This window comes from Heterodontus francisci, chromosome 27, assembly GCF_036365525.1.
Source record: "Heterodontus francisci isolate sHetFra1 chromosome 27, sHetFra1.hap1, whole genome shotgun sequence".
NCBI classification, from domain to species: Eukaryota; Metazoa; Chordata; class Chondrichthyes; order Heterodontiformes; family Heterodontidae; genus Heterodontus; species Heterodontus francisci.
This window is the reverse complement of record NC_090397.1, coordinates 62,420,265-62,444,544: the sequence shown is the minus strand read 5'-3', so window position 1 is coordinate 62,444,544 and position 24,280 is coordinate 62,420,265. Positions and strand designations below refer to the sequence as shown.

The 24,280-nt window shown below is 43.8% G+C and overlaps 1 protein-coding gene across 2 annotated transcripts in view; it reads left to right on the top strand.

Annotated features, from left to right (window-relative positions):
• The window catches only part of net1 (neuroepithelial cell transforming 1), a 137,582-nt gene that overhangs the window by 29,721 nt on the left and 83,581 nt on the right, over window positions 1–24,280 (top strand). For both annotated transcript variants that reach the window (XM_068059483.1, XM_068059482.1), the window contains exon 2: window positions 7,728–7,791. In XM_068059483.1, the coding sequence (XP_067915584.1) occupies window positions 7,728–7,791 (64 nt within the window). The remainder of the gene's footprint in view (window positions 1–7,727; window positions 7,792–24,280) is intronic.

Here is a 24,280-nt window from a genome sequence, read left to right as displayed (position 1 = left end):
CTTCGCCATCAGAAACTCCTTGCTCAGCATGATAGAGCCTCCCTCAAATGGCTCGGAACGCATACTGTCCATCCGACTGCTCACCACCTCTGGTCCAGTACACCTACTCAGCATCTATGCTCCAACACTCTGTTCCGCACCTGAAGCTAAAGACCAGTTCTATGAACAACTCCATAACATCATTAGCAGCATCCCCAACACCGAACACCTATTCCTGCTGGGGGACTTTAATGCCAGGGTTGGGGCCGACCATGACTCATGGCCCTCCTGCCTTGGGCGCTATGGCGTTGGAAGGATGAATGAGAACGGGCAGAGACTGCTTGAGTTGTGTACCTATCATAACCTCTGCATCACCAACTCGTTCTTTCACACTAAACCCTGTCACCAGGTTTCATGGAGGCACCCAAGATCACGTCGTTGGCACCAGCTAGACCTCATTGTCACAAGGCGAGCCGCCTTAAACAGTGTTCAAATCACACGCAGCTTCCACAGTGCGGACTGCGACACCGACCACTCCCTGGTGTGCAGCAAGGTTAGACTCAGACCAAAGAAGTTGCATCATTCCAAGCAGAAGGGCCACCCGCGCATCAACACGAGCAGAATTTCTCACCCACAGCTGTTACAAAAATTTCTAAATTCACTTGTAACAGCCCTTCAAAACACTCCCACAGGGGATGCTGAGACCAGTGGGCCCACATCAGAGACGCCATCTATGAGTCAGCTTTGACCACCTACGGCAAAAGTGCGAAGAGAAATGCAGACTGGTTTCAATCTCATAATGAAGAGCTGGAACCTGTCATAGCCGCTAAGCGCATTGCACTTTTGAACTACAAGAAAGCCCCCAGCGATTTAACATCCGCAGCACTTAAAGCAGCCAGAAGTACTGCACAAAGAACAGCTAGGCGTTGCGCAAACGACTACTGGCAACACCTATGCAGCCATATTCAGCTGGCCTCAGACACCGGAAACATCAGAGGAATGTATGATGGCATGAAAAGAGCTCTTGGGCCAACCATCAAGAAGATCACCCCCCTCAAATCTAAATCGGGGGACATAATCACTGACCAACGCAAACAGATGGACCGCTGGGTTGAGCACTACCTAGAACTGTACTCCAGGGAGAATGCTGTCACTGAGACTGCCCTCAATGCAGCCCAGCCTCTACCAGTCATGGATGAGCTGGACATACAGCCAACCAAATCGGAACTCAGTGATGCCATTGATTCCCTAGCCAGCGGAAAAGCCCCTGGGAAGGACAGCATTACCCCTGAAATAATCAAGAGTGCCAAGCCTGCTATACTCTCAGCACTACATGAACTGCTATGCCTGTGCTGGGACGAGGGAGCAGTACCCCAGGACATGCGCGATGCCAACATCATCACCCTCTATAAAAACAAAGGTGACCGCGGTGACTGCAACAACTACCGTGGAATCTCCCTGCTCAGCATAGTGGGGAAAGTCTTTGCTCGAGTCGCTCTGAACAGGCTCCAGAAGCTGGCCGAGCGCGTCTACCCTGAGGCACAGTGTGGCTTTCGTGCAGAGAGATCGACTATTGACATGCTGTTCTCCCTTCATCAGATACAGGAGAAATGCCGTGAACAACAGATGCCCCTCTACATTGCTTTCATTGATCTCACCAAAGCCTTTGACCTCGTCAGCAGACGTGGTCTCTTCAGACTACTAGAAAAGATCGGATGTCCACCAAAGCTACTAAGTATCATCACCTCATTCCATGACAATATGAAAGGCACAATTCAACATGGTGGCTCCTCATCAGAGCCCTTTCCTATCCTGAGTGGTGTGAAACAGGGCTGTGTTCTCGCACCCACACTTTTTGGGATTTTCTTCTCCCTGCTGCTTTCACATGCGTTCAAATCCTCTGAAGAAGGAATTTTCCTCCACACAAGATCAGGGGGCAGGTTGTTCAACCTTGCCCGTCTAAGAGCGAAGTCCAAAGTACGGAAAGTCCTCATCAGAGAACTCCTCTTTGCTGACGATGCTGCTTTAACATCTCTCACTGAAGAATGCCTGCAGAGTCTCATCGACAGGTTTGCGTCTGCCTGCAATGAATTTGGCCTAACCATCAGCCTCAAGAAAACGAACATCATGGGGCAGGATGTCAGAAATGCTCCATCCATCAATATTGGCGACCACGCTCTGGAAGTGGTTCAAGAGTTCACCTACCTAGGCTCAACTATCACCAGTAACCTGTCTCTAGATGCAGAAATCAACAAGCGCATGGGTAAGGCTTCCACTGCTATGTTCAGACTGGCCAAGAGAGTGTGGGAAAATGGCGCACTGACACGGAACACAAAAGTCCGAGTGTATCAGGCCTGTGTCCTCAGTACCTTGCTCTACGGCAGCGAGGCCTGGACAACATATGTCAGCCAAGAGCGATGTCTCAATTCATTCCATCTTCGCTGCCTTCGGAGAATACTTGGCATCAGGTGGCAGGACTATATCTCCAACACAGAAGTCCTCGAAGCGGCCAACATCCCCAGCTTATACACACTACTGAGTCAGCGGCGCTTGAGATGGCTTGGCCATGTGAGCCACATGGAAGATGGCAGGATCCCCAAAGACACATTGTACAGCGAGCTCGCCACTGGTATCAGACCCACCGGCCGTCCATGTCTCCGTTATAAAGACGTCTGCAAACGCGACATGAAATCGTGTGACATTGATCACAAGTCGTGGGAGTCAGTTGCCAGCATTCGCCAGAGCTGGCGGGCAGCCATAAAGACAGGGCTAAATTGTGGCGAGTCGAAGAGACTTAGTAGTTGGCAGGAAAAAAGACAGAGGCGCAAGGGGAGAGCCAACTGTGCAACAGCCCCAACAAACAAATTTCTCTGCAGCACCTGTGGAAGAGCCTGTCACTCCAGAATTGGCCTTTATAGCCACTCCAGGCGCTGCTTCACAAACCACTGACCACCTCCAGGCGCGTATCCATTGTCTCTCGAGATAAGGAGGCCCAAAAGAACACTAATCCCATATTCCCTATCATCTCCCTACACTAGGGGCAATTTACAACAGCCAATTTACCTATCACCTGCAAGTCTTTTGGATGTGGGAGGAAACCGGAGCACCCGGTGAAAACCCACGCAGACACAGGGAGAACTTGCAAACTCTGCACAGGCAGTACCCAGAATCAAACCTGGGTCCCTGGAGCTGTGAGGCTGCGGTGCTAACCACTGCGCCACTGTGCCGCCCTGTTGCTGAAAATCACTGCACAGCACCATAAAGACTGCAACAATTCAAAGGCTAATGCTCCTCCCCCCACAAAAAAATACCTCAGGCCAACTAGGAATTAGCAGTTAACATGGATATCATGGATGTCATTGTCATCACATCACATGAATAGAAAATAATTTCAAAATATTTGTTTACAAGTCCCTTCATGGCTTTGTCCCTCCCTTGCAATGTTAAAGGTGCTATTCAACTGTCAGTTTATTGTTGCTTTAACAAATAACTTTTCTGTCTTGGCTTCTTGAGACGTGACTAAATTGGCAACTAAATATCCCAGGATATCGATGCTTCAGGCGGGATAGAGAGGGAGGTAAAAGGGGTGGAGGAGTTGCATTACTGGTCAAAGAGGATATCACAGCTGTGCTGAAGGAGGGCACTATGGAGGACTCGAGCAGTGAGGCAATATGGACAGAACTCAGAAATAGGAAGGGTGCGGTAACAATGTTGGGGCTGTACTACAGGCCTCCCAACAGCGAGCGTGAGATAGAGGTACAAATATGTAAACAGATTATGGAAAGATGTAGGAGCAACAGGGTGGTGGTGATAGGAGATTTTAATTTTCCCAACATTGACTGGGATTCACTTAGTGTTAGAGGTCTAGATGGAGCAGAATTTGTAAGGAGCATCCAGGAGGGTTTTCTAGAGCAGTATGTAAATAGTCCAACTCGGGAAGGGGCCATACTGGACCTGGTGTTGGGGAATGAGCCCGGCCAGGTTGTTGAAGTTTCAGTAGGGGACTACTTTGGGAATAGTGATCACAATTCCGTAAGCTTTAAAATACTCATGGACAAAGACGAGAGTGGTCCAAAAGGGAGAGTGCTAAATTGGGGGAAGGCCAACTACACCAAAATTCGGCAGGAGCTGGGAAATGTAGATTGGGAGAAGCTGTTTGAAGGTAAATCCACATGTGATATGTGGGAGGCTTTTAAAGAGAGGTTGATTAGCATGCAGGAGAGACATGTTCCTGTGAAAATGAGGGATAGAAATGGCAAGATTAGGGAACCATGGATGACAGGTGAAATTGTGAGACTAGCTAAGAGGAAAAAGGAAGCATACATAAGGTCTAGGCGGCTGATGAAAGACGAAGCTTTGAAAGAATATCGGGAATGTAGGACCAATCTGAAACGAGGAATTAAGAGGGCTAAAAGGGGTCATGAAATATCTTTAGCAAACAGGGTTAAGGAAAATCCCAAAGCCTTTTATTCATATATAAGGAGAAAGAGGGTAACTAGAGAAAGGATTGGCCCACTAAAGGACAAAGGAGGAATGTTATGCTTGGACTCAGAGAAAATGGGTGAGATTCTAAACGAGTACTTTGCATCAGTATTCACCGAGGAGAGGGACATGACGGATGTTGAGGTTAGGAACAGATGTTTGATTACTCTAGGTCAAGTCGGCATAAGGAGGGAGGAAGTGTTGGGTATTCTAAAGGGCATTAAGGTGGACAAGTCCCCAGGTCCGGATGGGATCTATCCCAGGTTACTGAGGGAAGCGAGAGAGGAAATAGCTGGGGCCTTAACAGATATCTTTGCAGCATCCTTAAACACGGGTGAGGTCCCGGAGGACTGGAGAATTGCTAATGTTGTCCCCTTGTTTAAGAAGGGTAGCAGGGATAATCCAGGTAATTATAGACCGGTGAGCCTGACGTCAGTGGTAGGGAAGCTGCTGGAGAAGATACTGAGGGATAGGATCTATTCCCATTTGGAAGAAAATGGGCTCATCAGTGATAGGCAACATGGTTTTGTGCAGGGAAGGTCATGTCTTACCAACTTAATAGAATTCTTTGAGGAAGTGACAAAGTTGATTGATGAGGGAAGGGCTGTCGATGTCATATACATGGACTTCAGTAAGGCGTTTGATAAGGTTCCCCATGGCAGGCTGATGGAGAAAGTGAAGGCGCTTGGGGTCCAAGGTGTACTAGCTAGATGGATAAAGAACTGGCTGGGCAACAGGAGACAGAGAGTAGCAGTAGAAGGGAGTTTCTCAAAATGGAGACGTGTGACCAGTGGTGTTCCACAGGGATCCGTGCTGGGACCACTGTTGTTTGTGATATACATTAATGATTTGGAGGAAAGTATAGGTGGACTGATTAGCAAATTTGCAGACGACACTAAGATTGGTGGAGTAGCAGATAGTGAAGGGGACTGTCAGAGAATACAGCAGAATATAGATAGATTGGAGAGTTGGGCAGAGAAATGGCAGATGGAGTTCAATCAGGGCAAATGCGAGGTGATGCATTTTGGAAGATCCAATTCAAGAGTGAACTATACAGTAAATGGAAAAGTCCTGGGGAAAACTGATGTCCAGAGAGATTTGGGTGTTCAGGTCCACTGTTCCCTGAAGGTGGCAACGCAGGTAAATAGAGTGGTCAAGAAGGCATACAGCATGCTTTCCTTCATCGGACGGGGCATTGAGTACAAGAGTTGGCAGGTCATGTTACAGTTGTATAGGACTTTGGTTCGGCCACATTTGGAATACTGCGTGCAGTTCTGGTCGCCACATTATCAAAAGGATGTGGATGCTTTGGAGAGGGTGCAGAGGAGGTTCACCAGGATGTTGCCTGGTATGGAGGGCGCTAGCTATGAAGAGAGGTTGAGTAGATTAGGATTATTTTCATTAGAAAGACGGAGGTTGAGGGGGGACCTGATTGAGGTGTACAAAATCATGAGAGGTATAGACAGGGTGGATAGCAAGAGGCTTTTTCCCAGAGTGGGGGTTTCAATTACTAGAGGACACGAGTTCAAAGTGAAAGGGGAAAAGTTTAGGGGGGATATACGTGGAAAGTTCTTTACGCAGAGGGTGGTGGGCACCTGGAACGCATTGCCAGCGGAGGTGGTAGATGCAGGCACGATGGAGTCTTTTAAGATGTATCTAGACAGATACATGAATGGGCAGGAAGAAAAGAGATACAGAACCTTAGAAAATAGGCGACATGTTTAGAGAGAGGATCTGGATCGGCGCAGGCTTGGAGGGCCGAAGGGCCTGTTCCTGTGCTGTAATTATCTTTGTTCTTTGTTCTTTGTGACGCTGAGCACTGACCAGACATGAACTCTTGTGCTTTGGCCAACCTGTATTTGGGTTGTAATTTATTTGATACAGGATTTCTGGTGTTTGTACTCTTACAGACCTCGCTGCCAGCATTTTGTTTTGCACCGCTTTGTGCTGATTAAATTCCAAGAGCCATTGAGCACTTCATTGTATGTTGATTGTGTTTCTGTTTAAACAAAGAGGAAAATTCATTCTTGTTGATCTAATTGAGGATTGTTGACACGATTAAACGATTTGTTTTCCAACCAACTTTTTAATCACCTAGGTATTTGCAATTTTTTTTAAAGTGTGAAAATATTCGCTAGTTCTAGGAATGCAGTGCAACTTTCAAGTTCCAACTTTCATTATCAAACTGTTTTTTTTCCCCCCCCCTCTAACATGTAGCATTTTTTCTGTGAATGGTAGGCTTAATCAGTACTAGTTACTTGTGAAATTACTGGTGTAAAAAGTTTTGGTACTAAGTAGTGATTTTAAATATGGTTTGTAATCATATTTCCAATTTTTAAATGTTTTATTCATGTATGATCTGCTCATGAAAGAGGGATACTACTTAAGTGACCTATCTCTTGGCTTGATTTTAATCGAATTCAGGAAAAATTGGTGAGGTGTTCTAGAACGCTATTGTTTTTGTTCAAGTTAAAACTTGATGCAGAAATACCTGATCAATAAACCTTAAAAGGGAGATTCAATTAATTATTGAATGCAAAGTTGTATTATGTAAAAGAAAATTTCAATTGTCTGGTCCCCTTCACTAGCAAAAGACAGTCGAATACAGTAGTGGGATATTTAGGTCACAACAGTTTTTCTGTTTTGTTAAAATGTAGTATTATAAAAGACAATGTGAAATCTGAATGAAATATGTTTAGGTTTAATTTTTTAAAAGACATTTAATTCCAAATTAAACTGACGAGAACAAAAAATGATGTCAATCAGGTGGATATGTTGCTGCTTGAACATGTGAACGAATCATTACAAAGAGCAGTTGGTCATGATGCCAATTTTAAACCCAGAAATAATCTTGCTCAAGTTACAGCTGGTGTCAGCATGGCCTTGTATGTAAAGTTGCCCGTTATCTCGATAGATAGCGATGATGAGTTTAGGAAGTCCTCTGTTAACCAGGTCAGACTTACAGTGCTAGTGTCTTGGTTAATCACCAGATCTGCTTGTAGTACTGACGTCTTAAAAAAGAGACAGCGAAGATGCCAAAATCTTAGCATGAGTTTCATTAACTGGTACGTCTTGTTGCTAATGTTTAGAATAAATTGTATAACATGATGGTTTGAGTATTGGCGTGTTGAATTTTTTGTACTCGATTTGGCTCGAATTTTTCCACCTATAATTATGCTATTGAGAGAATATTGCAATCTTCTGAATGGGTCATTGCCAAGTCAGATGACAGACATTCCCATAAATTTGGACTTTCTGTTTTTCAGGCCTTCTCTCCGACGAGGAAGTTCCTTCACCTTTCTAACCCCTGGACCATGGGATTTTACTTTGGTAAGTGTGTCTTCTGTTTGTGATACACCATAGCTGTTTTCATAAAAGTTTTGATTTCTTTTTAAGTTATATTGTTATCATTGAAACTTGCATCAATTCTTATATTAAAAGGTGATGGTAGTATTTGGCCACTATAAGCGATAGTGCCAAAGTTATTTATTTTTTGTTAAAAGCACACATCATCTTTCAGTTTTTTCTATATAGAATGTGTTGGCTCGCTGAGCTAAAATTAAACTGCAGTTGCAACATTTTATCATTGAAAAAATATGGAAGAAAGAAAAAGATTTTTTTTTAAATACTTATTTCTTCCCATTTGCATCATTCCTGCTGTAATATTTTTCACTTCCAATTTTCCACCCTCCTTTCCCAAAAGCTGTAATTCCTTGCTAGTATTTTTAACATGAAAATTGGCAACTTTGGTGCTTTGCCCAAGTAGCAAGTTTTGAAGCTGAGCCCAGAAGATGGATGCTGTGTCCAGTACAGTTCACCAAATGTTTTTAAAACCACGTTTTTCAGCAAGGATCAGTGGATAGCAAGCGGAGGTGGAAACCTTAGAATAATTTCACCCACACACACACACACCCACCCCCCCCACCCTCTCCCTGCAGGCAAGGGCCACTGCCTCAGTTGTAATGGCCCATCTGTTCGAGCTGAGATTGGGATGTTTTCTTTTTAAAATTGGATGATAGGTTAGAATTGGATAAATCATTCTATTAATTAATAGGTGATTGTACATTGCAGATAGCCACTAACCCTTGAGATAGATCATTCTGTCCACAGACTGGGTTGAAAAATGATGAAAGCATCTCCATAATGGTTGGGGGGGAAAAAGTTATCTCAGCTCTGATTTTGACTTAGAGATACAGCACTGAAACAAGCCCTTCGGCCCACCGAGTTTGTGCCGACCATTAACCACCCATTTATACTAATCCCACACTAATCTCATATTCCTACCACATCCTCACCCGTCCCTGTATTCCCCTACCACCTACCTATACTAGGGACAATTTATAATGGCCAATTTACCTATCAACCTGCAAGTCTTTTGGCTGTGGGAGGCACCCGGAGGAAACCCACGCAGACACAGGGAGAACTTGCAAACTCCACACAGGCAGCAATTGAACCCGGGTCGCTGGAGCTGTGAGGCTGCGGTGCTAACCACTGCGCCACTGTGCCGCCCATGTTTTGACTTGTGTCAACAGAAGTAGTAATTGTGTACTTTGGGGCAAAAGGAGCTGGAAAATATTGGTGAGAGAACTGGGAAACGGGTTTTTCCCAGGGTGGAGGCTGAGTGCAGTGGGGAGGAAGATTTGAAAGGACATGAGGAAGTGATCAGAGATTGTCTTGTTCAGAATTGAAATTGAGGTTTTACTTGTACCTCTCCCAAAAAGTGACATTCTTGGTTTAAAAATATATTTTTTTCTCCCTTGAGCCAAGCATTACGAATGCTGATCTTTGCACCCCTACTATAACTGATGATTACTTGCCTTTGTTGTGAATAATATCTCTTTTTTGCAGTCTTGCTGTGATGGATGTCTGCTGGTAAACTTTGTGTGTTAGGCCATATGAGTCTGACTTGCCTCCACTGGTCACAATGCAGGCTGCTTTCCATTACCTGAAACTTACTGAAGTTCACTATTGACATTTTTTTGTATTATACAGCAGTCTACTACTATGAATGCAAAGTCACTTCACCCTCCCAAAACTTCAACCAGCAATTGGAATTAAGTAACTCTGTTAAATAGCATGTGTTTTTTTTTATTGAGCATAATTTTAATAATCCAGGATTTTGAATTAAGTGACTTTGAATTCCTGCCAAGGGCCAGAGATGGAGAAAGCTTCATGGCAAACATCAGTACTTTTGGGAGAAGTGCCTTGAGGTTAAACATTTCAAAATTGAGTAGGAATTTTTTTAATTGTAAGTTTCAGGATGCGAAAGCCCTGATTGTAAGTATAAAGAAGGACCAAATAAGTAAATTGATAAGAAAAGTGGGAGTAAAATCAGTTTGAATACTGATCAAGAAGCTTAATACAATAAACTCGTGATTTTTTTTTTAAATAAAGAATTTCCATGCCTTTAAAACTTATTGATGCTTTGTCATGATTGAATGAATGGTTTAAACTAGTTGGAAGTCATGGGGCAGTTTACAAACCTGTAAGGTGCTTAACAAAACACTGGGTTGTTTTTCAGTCTGCTTTGGCTACTGTCATTTCACTTCCGCTGGCTGTAGAGTTTAGTGCTGAAATCTGAGTATAAATAACCCTGATGTCTTCAGTTTCTGTAAGCCTACCAGTGTGTAGATTTAAAAATAAAAGCCCATGGTAGTTTCGGTGTGATCATTTATCTCTGGCGTTGGAACGCTGCTGTCATTCAGTTTCTGATGAGATGGTATCATTTGTCAACAACTGGGGCTTTCACAGCAGAAACATTCCCAGTTAACTAGACAGGTAATCTATGATAACTCTCTTGCCCACATTACACAGTGTATCCTGGTTTCATGTTGCATATCTGACATCAGGGGTGTCTTTGCTGGCTAATGGCAATTGGTGTATACTCACTCCTCTTGCCTTCCTTTCTCTTACTATTGCCCACTGTCCTGACCTCTCTGATTCAGAAATGTAAGTTTTTGAGTTTTGAACCTTTCATTTCATTCTTAGAATCATGCAAATTGCAACACTAAGGTCATTGGGTTAGCGCTGGTACTCTTCACTCTAACTATTCTAATTTTATTTCTGTCTTTTCCCTGTATCTTATATTTTTCTTCTCATACTTATCCTAGTTCCATGTTCTAACATCTTTGGGGGGTGGGGGGGGGTGGAATCTTCTATCGTCCCCATCATTCTTCGAGTGACTAATCTGCACTCCTGTTACTGATTCACTAAGCAGTGAGAACAATGGTTCACTTCAGCCTCTCTAAGCCCATTGTAATTTTGAAAGCTCCTATTAAATTATATTTTAACTTTCTCTCCCTTTTCAGATGGGGAAAATCATGTCATTGTTTGGACCAGTCTTTGTAACACTAATCCTCCTATCCCTCATATCATTATAGTGAATCTTCACTGCACCCTTTCCGTGGCTCTAATGGGATGTTCAGAACCCCCACAGTGATCCACCTGTGATCGAAACAATGTATTGTACAAATTCTGCATTATTTCCTTCCTTCTGTATTTAATGCCACAATGTATAAAACCCATAATACCATTTGACAATCCAAAAAGAATATTTACTTTCACTCTCCATCGTGTGGCTGCATTCCCTTCAATACAATATGCCTTGCGGGTTTTTTTTTTGCAATCAGTCACTTGTGTGGCACTGTATCAAATGCCTTCTGAAAATACATTTGTACACTTTCCATTCGAGTTGACTTCCATCTATGAAAGATGATGGGCATACAGCAAACAATCCATTTAGGTGGTGTGTCTTCTCTTGCTGCACTTTTGCTGATGGCTGTGAAGGCCAATCCTTGAGAGGCAGTTAGTGCTGCATGTGAAGCTGCCAAGTGATGCTGAGAGTTGTATTTGGCATTGGCACCCTTTGCCAAGCTGCTGTGGCCACTAGTTGTCGTGGTAGTGCATGCCAGTCCACAGAATATGTCACCATTTCCCTCTTTTGTCAGCTAGTGACTTCCAGGTGCAAAAATTGATGTTTAGGGCCTTCATGTCATGTTTGCAACCATCCTTGAATCAGAGCTTTGGGCACCCCACTGGTCATCTGGCTCTGCCTCCCTCACCATACAGAAGATCCTTGGGTATGCAACTGTCTTCCATCTTGCGGATGTGTCTGATGCACTGAAGCCGCCTCTGTTTGATTAGTGCCAGCACACTTGGAAGCTCTGCCTTTGAGAGGACTGCCACATTTGTGATTTTTGTCCTGCCAGGATATACCCACAATGCACCGCAGACAGCGAAGATGAAAATTATTGAGCAGCTTTTCCTGTTAGTTGTAAATTGCCCATGTTTCACAGCCATACAGCAAGGTGCTGAGAACACCGGCCTTATAAACCATGAGCTGCTCCTAAGAGTCAGCTTGGTGTTACTCCATGCATGTTTCACGAGTTAGCCAAAGGTGGTTGTTGCTTTTCCCATGCATGTATCGAGCTCTGCATCAAGGGACAGATTGTCTGTCATCATGGACCCAAGGTAGCAGAATTTGCTAACCACTTCCAGAGGGGTTTTATTTAGTGTGTCCAGGGGATGAGATGCAACACCTTGTCCCATGACCATGGTTTTCTTGACAATTATCGTCAAGGATAACAAGTTACAGGCATGGGAGAGACACTTTCCATTAAGTTCCCTTTTTTCTGTGCACTGATATTCTCAAAATGCAGATAAAACAGCCAAGCATGACCTATCTTTATGAATCTCTGCTGACTATCTTTGATTCTCTATACCTTTCTAAGCGTTCACTAATTTCAACAGCAACATGTATTTATATAGCTCCTTTACCATAATAAAACATCCTAAGGTGCTTCACAGGAGCATTATAAAGCAAAATTCTCAACGGTCCACTGATGGCAAAGCCTAAATCTGTGCACAGTACTCTAACTAACTGTTGTTATGAAGGCATCATTATATCTCAGCTGTTGTATTCTGTAGCACTAGCCATAAAATCAATGTTTCATTTGTTTTTCGTAGCTTATTCTCTTGAAGTGAGCTTCTGATTTCTTGTGAAGTTGAACCTGCATTGGCAAATCTCTCTACCTGTCGTCATTTGACCTTCCTCAATTCATTATTTACCACTTCATATTTACTGAAATTGAACTTCATCCAATACTTTTTTTGGTCATTCCACCATCTTCTCAATATCACCTCACAGCTTTCTTTGGACCTCAATTATTTTATGTCTTTTATTTTAGTATCATCTGCAAATTTGGATACCACTCCCTCCTATCCAAATCATTAAATGCACTGAACAGAGGCAGTTCCGATTCATAATTCTGAGACATCACTACCCACATCCAGCCACTAACAGCACTTAAATCCTACTATTTCCTCCCTTCTAACCAGTTTTCAATCCAATTTGCTACCCTTTTTTTCTCTTCCACCCAACCCCAAATCCATACCTGTTAATTTTTAATAGTTTGCTATGTAGTACCTTGTCAAAGGCTTTCTGAAAGTCCAGGTTCCTCCTCTTCACTTCATTTTCCCCCATCCATGATATTCAAGATATCATTGATAGAAAGAGCTTAGATTTATACAGCATCTTTCACAACCACAGCTTGTCCCAAAGTGCTTTACAGCCCATGAAGTACTTTAGAAGTATTGTCACTGTAGTAATGCAGGAAACACAGCAGCCAGTTTTTGCACAGAAAGATCCCACAAACAACACTGTGATGATGACCAGATAATTTGTGTTTTTTGATGTCAGTTGAGGGATAAATATTGGCCCGCATACCAGCAAGAACTCCCATGCTCTTCGAATATCCCATGCCCTGGGATCCTTTACATCCACCTGAGGGGACAGAAGAAGTCTCAATTTAAGGGCTGTTCTGAAAGACAGCACCTCCAACAGCACATCACTCCCTCAGTACTGCACTGGACTGTTGGTCTAGATTTTGTGCTTGTGACCCTGTGACTCTGAGGCAAAAGTGCTACCAACTGAGCCACAGCTGATGGAATCTACTGATGCTGCTTTCCTAGACACACTAAAGATCAGTCACACTTTAAGTACAAAACCAGTGCACACTTAATGCTGTAAAAGTTAATTTGTCCTTGTCACAAATAGATGAGAACCCACTGTAAGTTGTGTTTTGTGCATTTGAGTATTAATGTCAACCACCATTTTTATGCAGCATGTTAAATTTTAGCTGGGGTCCACTTGTTAAAATGGAGGAGAAAGATCATTGGACAGCAACTTGAAAGGGTCTAGTTTTAGGACCCAGTAAACCTCTGTCCAACCTGTCTCGGCTTAAAGCTGTAACAGTTTGAGGGTACAGCCTGTTTTCAATCCACAGCTGCCTTCGTTCAGATTAGCACAGCTGCCTGAAGCTGCACACTTCTCTCTAAGACACGGTCTGCAAAAAGTCAGAAAATTACATAGACTGCAAATGGCAAAGAAAATTAAAGACATAGTTAGCAAAAATAGCAAGAAAACCTGCCTTCTGCTTGCTTTCTCTCCATCTAAGACCTCAGTCAAATCAAGCTACCTCCATTTACCTTTGAGAATGCTAAGTGCTGGAAAATGGGATTAGAATAGATAGGTGCTTGATGGCCGGCACGGACACGATGGGCCAAAGGGCCTGATTCTGTGCTGTATAACTCTATGACTCTATTTGTGAGTGGAGATATTTCCAACAGCTTCTTCCCCAATTCGGCATTTCCGGTCGGTGATCTCCAATTTTGGACTTTTTTTGATCATCTAAGCGGACACTAATTTTAGCTGAAATTCATGATAGTTTATCGTTCTACTTAGTAAATGTCCTTGCCTTTTTATGCCTTTAACCTTGCCCTGTATGTTTGTAAGTGTGTGTGGCGAAGTTAAACCGCTTCCCGAGTTTGAGTGTGTTAATAAACCCTAATTCTTTGATTTAACTCTAACAACTGTGTTGTTGTGGTCATTTATTATCAAGATTTAAGGGAGGGGAAAATTTAATCATTAATCTGTTTACGGACAGGTGGTTGAAAAAACAGAGAAATTGGTTCAGAGAGAAAAAAAAGATTAGCTATCTGTTCTTAACAGTTCTCAAAGCAGTTCCGCAATGCACTGAGCGCAGTGGTGTTCTGTAATTCGTACCATTTACCTCGTCACGTGGATTATGAGCACTAGTGGAAATGTGAAAATAATGCTTTGTAGCACCAACAGTGCCATTCTGATAATTGGCCTTAATGCCCACTTGCATGGGAGCGGGAAGTAGTCCCAGTTTCATGCTACTGATCATTTTCAATTTATAGATGTATGTACATTCAGTGAGGACAGAATTGGGCTTGATTGGGATCCACTCCAAAATTGAATTATATTGACACACTTTGCCTAGATATTCCCAGTTAGATCAAACACTGGCGAAGAGTAAAGACTTCATCAATTCGGCCCTGCCTCAGCATGATTTAGTGCCTTGAGGAATTGGCTAAAGAGTAGAGGGGAAATGCCAGTTTGCTTTTCTGGTTGGTCAAGGTTTGTTGAGATCAGCATGCAAAAGCTACATTTCTGGTCTATACAGGCGGGCTGTTCACTCAACATGCCCGCTGCTAGAAAACAGCATTTTATGTGCAGCATTGAGTATTGTCAGTAGTGGCTGTTTGTTTGCAGAGGCATAGTATTATTGAAACCAGAGGGCACAGATTTAAATTAATTAGTAAAGAGATTTTTTTAATGCAGCGAGTTTTGGTCTGGAATGCATTGACTGAAAGGGTGATGGCAGCAGATTCAATCGTGGCTTTCAAGATATAATTTGACATATACATTTGAACAGGAGAAATTTGTGGGACTATGAGAAGGAGCAGGGGACTGGGCCTAATTGGATAACTTTCACAGAGCCAACACCGCCACGATGGGCCAACTGGCCGTCTTTTGTTCTGTATGAGTTAATGATAGTGTTGGGGAAAATCATTATTTTTGTGCTCCTAGAAGCGTTAACAGCGCAGTAGAACCATAGAAAAAGTACAGCATAGAAGGAGGCCATTCAGCCCTTCGTTGTGGAGGTTAGATCACTGAAAGTATTTAAAGAGGAGGTAGATAGATTTTTGAAATATTGGAGAGTTGAGGGCTGTGAGGAGCTGGCATGAAAGAGTTGAGGTCTGGGGCAGATCAGCCATGATCTTATTGAATGGCGGGACAGGCCCGAGGGGCCGAATGGCTTACTCCTGCTCCTATTTCTTATGTTCTTATTTTATTCTTATGTCGTATCTGTGCCAGCCGAACAAACTAGCTGCCCAATCTAATCCCACCTTCCAGCACCTGGTCCATAGCCTTGCTGGTTACAGCACTTCAGGTGTATGTCCAGGTACCTTTTAAAAGATTTGAGGGTTTCTGCCTCCACCACCATTCCTGGCAGTGAATTCCAGATACCCACCACCCTCTGGGTGAAAAAGTTTTTCCTCATGTCCCCTCTAATCCTTCTACCAATCACCTTTATATCTGTCCCCCCTGGTAATTGACCTCTCTGCTAGGGGAAACAGGTCCTTCCTGTCTATTCTATCTAGGCCCCTCATAATTTTGTACACCTCAATTAAGTCACCTCTCAGCCTCCTCTGTTCTAAGGAAAACAAGCCTAGCCTATTCAATCTTTCCTCATAGCTGCAGCTTTCAAGCCCTGGCAACATTCTTGTAAATCTCCTCTGCACTCTCTCCAGAGCAACTATGTCCTTCCTGCAATGTGGCGACCAGAACTGCACACCTACTCCAACTGTAGCCGAACCAGTGTTTTATACAGTTCCAGCATTACATCCCTGCTTTTGTATTCTATACCTCGGCCAATAAAGGAAAGCATTCCATATGCCTTCTTCATCACTTTATCTACCTGTCCTGCCACCTTTAAGGACCTGTGGACATGCATTCCAAGGTGTCTCACATCTTCTACCCCTCTCAATATCCTCCCGTTTATTATGTATTCCCTCGCTTTTATTTGTCCTCCCCAAGTGCATTACCTCACACTTCTCCAGATTTAATTCCATTTGCCACTTTTCCACCCACTCAACCAAACCATTGATTATCATTCTGGAGTCTACAGCCATCCTCTAAACTATCGGCTACACAACCAACTTTTGTGTCATCAGCAAATTTCCCAATCATGCCTCCCACATTTAAGTCCAAATCATTAATATATACCGCAAACAGCAAGGGACCCAATACTGAGCTCTGTACAACGCCACTGGAAACATTCACAAAAACATGCGTCGACTACTACCCTTTGCTTCCTGTCACTGAGCCAAGTTTGGATCCAACCTGCCACCTTCCCCTGTATCCCATGGGCTTTCATTTTACTGACCAGTCTGCCATGTGGGACCTTGCCAAATGCCTAACTAAAATCCATGTAGATCACATCCACTGCACTTCCCTCATCAACCCTCCTTGTTATTTCCTCAAAGAATTCAGTCAAGTTAGTAAGACTTGACCTTCCCTTAACAAATCCATGCTGACTATCCCTGATCAGTCTGTGTCTTTCTAAGTGGCAGTTTATCCTGTCTCTCAGAATTGATTCTAATAATTTACCCACCACTGAGGTCAGACTGACCGGCCTATAATTATTTGGCCTATCCTTCGCACCCTTTTTAAACAATGGTATAATGTTTGCAGACCTCCAAGCCTCTGGCACCTCGTCCATATCCAGTAAGGATTTGAAGATGATCCTCAGCGCATCTACTATTTCCTCCCTGGTTTCCTTTAACAACCTGGGATGCAATCCATCTGGCCCTGGTGATTTATCCACTTTCAAGAATGTCAGACCCTCTGGTACTTCCTCTGTCATTATGCTAATTGTATCTAATATTTCACATTCCTCCTCTTTTACTGCAATGTCTGCATCATCCCTCTCCTTTGTGAAGACAGAGGCAAAAAACTGATTAAGAACCCTGCCCACATCATCTGCATCCACGTGTAAGTTCCCTTGTGTAACTTAGATAGGACCTACCCTTTCCTTAGTTATCCTCTTGCTCTTAATGTACTGATAAAACATTTTTGGGTTTTTCTTGATTTTACCTGCCAATAATTTTTCATGTTCTCTCTTTGCTTTTCTAATTTCCTTTTTTACCTCACCCCTGGACTTTCTATACTCCTCTGGGCTTTCTAAAGCATTAAGATTTTTGTGATCGTCATAAGCATTCTTTTTCTGCTTCAACATACCCTGTAAGCGTCGAGATAACCAGTAATATAAATGTATCATTATACTGTATAAATGTGGGACAGTTTACCTAACTAGTGCCATTTCACATCATAGGGGTTCATAATATCATAAGAACTAGGAGCAGGAGTAGGCCGTCCGGCCCCTCGAGCCTGCTCCGCCATTCAATAAGATCATGGCTGATCTTTTCGTGGACTCAGATCCACTTACCCGCGCTCCCACAGTATCCCTTAATTCCTTTATTGTTCAAAAAGATATCTACCTTAGTTTTAAAGACGTTTACTGAAGAAGCGTCAACTACTTCACTGGGCAAGGAATTCCATAGATTAACAACCCTCTGGGTGAAGAAGTTCCTTCTTAATTCAGTCCTAAATCTGCTCCCTCTAATCTTGAGGCTATGCCCTCTTGTCCTAGCTTCACCTGCCAGTGGAAACATCCTCTCTACTTGTATCTTATCTATTCCCTTCATGATTTTATATGTTTCTATAAGATCCCCCCTCATTCTTCTGAACTCCAATGAATATAATCCCAATCTACTCAGTCTCTCCTCATAAGCCAACCCCCTCAACTCCGGAATCAACCTAGTGAACCTCCTCTGCACCCTCTCCAGTGCCAGTATATCCTTTCTCAAGTGAGGAGACCAGAACTGCACACAGTACTCCAGGTGCGGCCTCACCAGTACCTTATACAGCTGCAACATAACCTCTGCTTTTAAACTCAATCCCTTTAGCAATGAAGGAGAAAATTCCATTTGCCTTCCTAATTACTTGCTGTACCTGCAGGCCAACCTTCTGCGATTCATGCACAAGGACACCTAGGTCCCTCTGCATAGCAGCATGCTGCAACTTTTTACCATTCAAGTAATAATCCTTTTTCCTGTTACTCCTACCGAAATGAATGACTTCACATTTACTAACATTGTATTCCATCTGCCAGACCTTTGCCCACTCACTCAATGTATCTATGTTCCTCTGCAAAGTTTCACAGTCATCTGCACACTTTGCTCTGCCACTCATCTTAGTGTCATCTGCAAACTTTGACACCCTACACGTGGTCCCCAACTCCAAATCATCTATATAAATTGTAGATAATTGCGGTCCCAACACCGATCCCGGAGGCACACCACTAGTGACTGATTGCCAACCAGAATAGCACTCATTTATCCCCACTCTCTGCTTCCTGTTCGTCAACCAATCCTCTATCCATGCTAATACTTTACCCCTGATGCCATGCATCCTTATCTTATGCAGCAGCCTCTTGTGCGGCACCTTGTCGAAGGCCTTTTGGAAATCTAGGTACACCACATCCACTGGGTCCCCATTGTCCACCTTGCTCGTAATGTCATTATAGAATTCCAAAAGATTTGTCAAGCATGACCTGTCCTTCATGAACCCATGCTGCGTCTGCCCAACGGGACAATTTCTATCGAGATGCCCTGCTATTTCTTCCTTGATGATAGACTCAAGCATCTTCCCCACTACAGAGGTTAAGCTAATCGGTCTATAATTCCCCATCTTTTGTCTACCTCCCTTTTTAAACAGTGGCGTCACATCTGCTGTTTTCCAATCTGCTGAGACTACCCCAGAGTCCAGCGAATTTTGGAAAATTACCGTCAGTGCACCTGCTATTTCTCTCGCCATCTCTTTTAGAACCCTGGGATGCATTCCATCAGGGCCAGGAGACTTATCAATCCTTAGCTCCATTAGCTTGCCCAACACTACCTCTTCCGTAATAATGATTGTTCCCAGGTCCTCACCTAAGTTCGTCTCTTTGTCAATTACTGGCATGTTATTAATGTCCTCCACTGAGAAGACCGATACAAAAAACCTGTTCAATGCCTCGGTCATTTCATCATATCCCATAACTAATTTCCCCTTCTCATCCTCTAAAGGACCAACGTTTACTTTAGCCGCTCTTTTTCGTTTTATATATTTATAGAAACTTTTGCTATCTGTCTTTATATTCTGTGCTAGCTTTTTCTCATGTTCTATCTTACTTTTCTTTATGGCTCTTTTTGTAGCTTTCTGCTGACCTTTAAAGTTTTCCCAATCTTCTAGTTTCATGCTGCTTTTGGCCACTTTGTATGCCTTCTTTTTCAATTTGATAGCCTCCCTTATTTCCTTAGACACCCATGGCAGATTACCCCTTTTCTTCCATTCCTTCCTTTTCACTGGAATATACTTTTGCTGAGCACTTTGAAAAATTGCTTTGAAAGTCCTCCACTGCCCGTCAACTGTCCCACCGTAAAATCTTTGTTTCCAGTCCACTTTAGCCAAGTCCTCCCTCATTCTATTGTAGTCCCCCTTGTTCAAGCACAGGACCCTGGTATTGGATTTTATCTTCACACTCTCCATCTGTATTCTAAATTCAACCATACTGTGATCACTCCTTCCAAGAGGATCCCTAACTATGAGGTCATTAATTATTCCTGTCTCATTACACAGTACTAGATCTAGGATAGCTTGCTCCCTCGTCGGTTCCATTACATACTGTTCAAGAAAACTATCACGGATACACTCAACGAATTCCTCCTCAAGGCTACCCTGACTGAGCTGGTTCGACCAATCTACATGTAGATTAAAATCCCCCATGATAATTGCCCGTACCATTTTTACAGGCATTAGTTATTTCTTTGTTTATTGCCCGCCCCAATGTGATATTATTTGGTGGCCTATAGACTACGCCTATCGATGACTTTTTCTTCTTGGAGTTTCTAATTTCCACCCAACTGGATTCAACCTCATTCTCCATAGAACCTATATCATCTCTCAGCAGCGACCTGATGTCATCCTTGAGTATCAGAGCTACACCACCTCCCTTACCTTCCTGTCTGTGCTTCCGAATAGTCTGGTACCCCTGGATATTTAACTCCCAGTCGTGACCAACCTGTAACCATGTCTCCGTGATGGCTACCAAATCATATTTATTCGCGATGATTTGTGCCGCTAACTCATCAACCTTGTTACGAATGCTACGAGCATTCAGGTAAAGTGCCTTTATGCTAGCTTTCTTACCCTCATGATTCCCAACATCTCTAATAATAACTCCTGAGTTATCCTTCCTTTCTGCTTCTTTCATCGTCTGCCTTGAACCTAAACCCTCCTGCACACATGTTAGCCTGCTGCTTACCTTTTTATTTATCATCATACTCCCTGTAGGTTTCCCTTTCCCTTCCCCCCCGAGTCACTAGTTTAAAGTCCTAGAGACCACCCTATTTATCCGTTTCGCTAGAATACTGGTTCCAGATCGGTTCAGGTGGAGACCGTCCCATCGGTACAGATCCCCCCCGGTTCCAAAACTGATGCCAATGCCCCATGAAATGGAACCCCTCTTTCCCACACCACTCCCTTAGCCGCGTGTTTACTTCCCTAATATTCTTATCCCTAAGCCAATTTGCACGTGGCTCGGGCAGTAATCCGGAGATTATGACCCTCGAGGACCTGTTCCTTAATTTCGATCCTAGTGCTTTATAATCCCCAAACAGGTCCTCCATCCTAGCCTTGCCTATGTTGTTAGTCCCAACGTGGACCACAACAACTGGATCCTCCCCCTCCCGCTCCAATATCCTTTCAAGCCGTCAGAGATGTCCTGCACCCTGACACCGGGCAGGCAACACACCATGCGGGACTCCCGATCCGGCTTGCAAAGGATACTATCTATCCCCCTAATTATAGAATCCCCTATAACTACCACTTGTCTTTTTGCTTCCCCCTCTTGAATGGCCTTCTGCACCATGGTGCCATGGTTAGTTGGCTCATCCTCCCTGCAGCCCTTTTCCTCATCCACACAGGGAGCAAGTATCTCATACCTGTTGGATAAGGTCAAAGACTGAGGCTCCTCCACTCCTGAACTCAGGATCTCCCTACCTGCCTCACTTGCAATCACACTCTGTTGTCCCTGATCACTAACTGAATTTGAATTACCTAATCTACCAGGTGTGACTGCCTCCTGAAACAAAACGTCCAGGTAACTCTCCCCCTCCATAAAACTCTCCCACTGTGCCGCAGTGTTTGAAGCTCAGATTCCAGATCATCAACTCTGAGCCGGAGCTCTTCCAGCCACTGCCCAAATATATAAGTTTTTACTTACCCAGCAGTCCCCTGTTCTACCAAAACAAACGGTAATCTACTTTAGGCTGAAACTGACTTCCCAGCTGTTCTCTCGCTCCCACAGCCTCTGCTTCCGAAAAAGCTGCTGCACAAAAAGTTGTTTGTCAATTGCTGTTTTGCTTTACAGGGCGAAACAGGTGTCTGCTACTTCATTCATATTTCATTAATGGCAGTGACTGAGGAATCCATTTACACTTCAGGTTGCTGTGAGGCATTGGATTTGGCTGATGCACTTTCCAGTATGCTTTCAGAGGTGTTACACTAGGTGAATATTAAATGGAAATTTCCTGCTGTTTGGAATATCAGTAAGACTACACTTCTGGTAATTGGAGGTGCATCCCCCTATTTGAAATAGGAAACAAGGCAAGTAACAGATTCACACTTTGTGTTTGCATGGTAGTCTATGTGAAAATTCGATGCTCCAAGCAGCTGACTCACCTTTTTCCAATGCAGCTGAGCAAATAAAACGTTTAAGACTTTTGTTGCTGGTGCTTTGAAATTCTTGCACAAAACCGCATTTGATGCAAAATCTATTTTGTGTTACGTTCAATGTGGAGAGTACAAGGAACTGTATTATGCGTAAATGAGTTATGAAGGGCTCATGATTCGTTAAATGTAGTAGTTGTGAATGTCTTGATTCTCTACTGGGCAAAAGAGAATCTGAACATTCTTTGTGATAAGGTGCAGCACTAATGTGGCTCAAATAGGTGGTAGACTTCAAATCACAATTTCTTTGCAGATATGGAACATTTAAAATACTTGTTAGAGGAGTATTTTTGATAAAGTAGTTCTATGTCTCTTGTTTATGTCTGCATTTTGTTTTCAATCCAATTGACGGTAAGAATGGATTTTCTTACATGGGCATCAGAAGAAAACGATTGTCTTGGAAAAGCACAGAGGCAATTTGTTGGAACTCTGCAGATGGTCATGACGAGCATCAATAAGGATCTGAAGATGTGGGTACAGAAATCTTGCAAAAGCACACCCATCAAACTCCTGGGGTTTTCCTGATGTTTGTGTCGGTGGTGAAAACCTGCTTGTGAAATATCTTTAAAACATTTGGGAAAAATGTTAAGGGGGAATTTATGCTCTTCCCTGCGGTGGGTTTGGAGGCGGGGGAGAGCATAAAATCAGGTGGGATCGTCATGACGGTTACCACGCCACCTTCATGCCTTCGCCAAAATTAAGTCTGGGCCAGGAAGGCCTGTGAATAGCTTTCCTGTTCTGCCAATTGGGGTCCTTAACTGGGCAATTAATGCCCAATTAAGGGCCTCATCCAGCTGCTGCAATTAGCCATGCAGCGGGCAGTCCTATTGCTGCAGAGGAAGCACGGTACGACAAACCATGTGGGTTGCTTATTGGCTCCGCGGGTGGTGATGGAGGCCACTTCGTGCCTGAACGAGGAACCCAGCATTGGGAAGTGGAAGGCTGCTGAGAGCCACCCCCTCCCCTGCGAGACCCCCTTCCCGCCCAGACTTACCTGTGGCCTGGGTTCAGCAATGCTCCTGGCCTTGAGTAGTTGCTCCACCAGCAGTAGCCACTACTTTTGCAGTAGAGTTGCTCAGTGGAAGATGTCAGAGGGTGAAACTTCTGTTGCCAGTGTCCTTGATCCTGTGGAAGGCCCGCCGCTGTCCACTTAAATGCCTAATTGACACTAGATTCAGTGGACCCTCCACAGAAGGGGTGACATGGGGTTATCAACCTAAAGTTTAGACAGAACCATTTCTAGCTTGTCATTGCCAAGTGTGTGACAAATAATATGTGGTTCACAGCAAAAGAACGAGAAGAACCATTGCATTTTTTCGCACTGATGCTCCCCTATCTGAAGGTATTATCTTTCACCTGGCACTCTTTTTTTTATTTAAAAAAAAATGCTTTTTCTGATCAACAGAGCAGTTGCTTCTGCCAGCAGGGTTTTTGCTAAAAGGAGTGCTGAGCTTTGAGAATTCTTGATCATACAGCCTTGTTTAAAAACACTGGGCTGGATTTAACCAGGCCCCCCCACCCCCCCAACGTGGGGGGAGGGGGTTGTGGAAAATACTTTTGGGAGAGGCCCGCCTTGGTGCTGGGAAGGCCCCACACTATTTTACTGGCGACAGCGAGGGCTCGGGGCAGCTCCTCCCTGCCGCTCCAGGGAAGAGCCTTAATTTAAATATTTAAATAAATTATATTGACTGCACAAGCACCTACCTTGGCTCGACGACCATCCCACGCCAATATTCCGACCGTTGGCCAGAAGTCCCGCGCCTTCAGATCGCCGTTCGGAGTTCCAAGGTGTAACACTGGTGGGGTGGTGGGGGGAGAGGAGTGAAATTTTCAGAGGAAGGGGAGAGCAGGGAAAACTGTTTCTATTGGCTGAGGGGATGGTGGGAACGGTTTGAAGGGCAAAGGTTCGGGATGGGAACAACATTTTTTTTTAAGTCAGGGAATGACAACAAATGAAGTGTATGGTCATGGGGAGGGGTGGTGGGAGAGGGCCTTCGATCTTCTATTAAATTTATAAATGTCCATGTCACATCCATATCACTTTTAAAAAGTAAAAATAGCAGTAAGGGCTTGAAGCCCTATAAAAATGGCGCCTGCGCAGTGGCGACAGACGCCCTT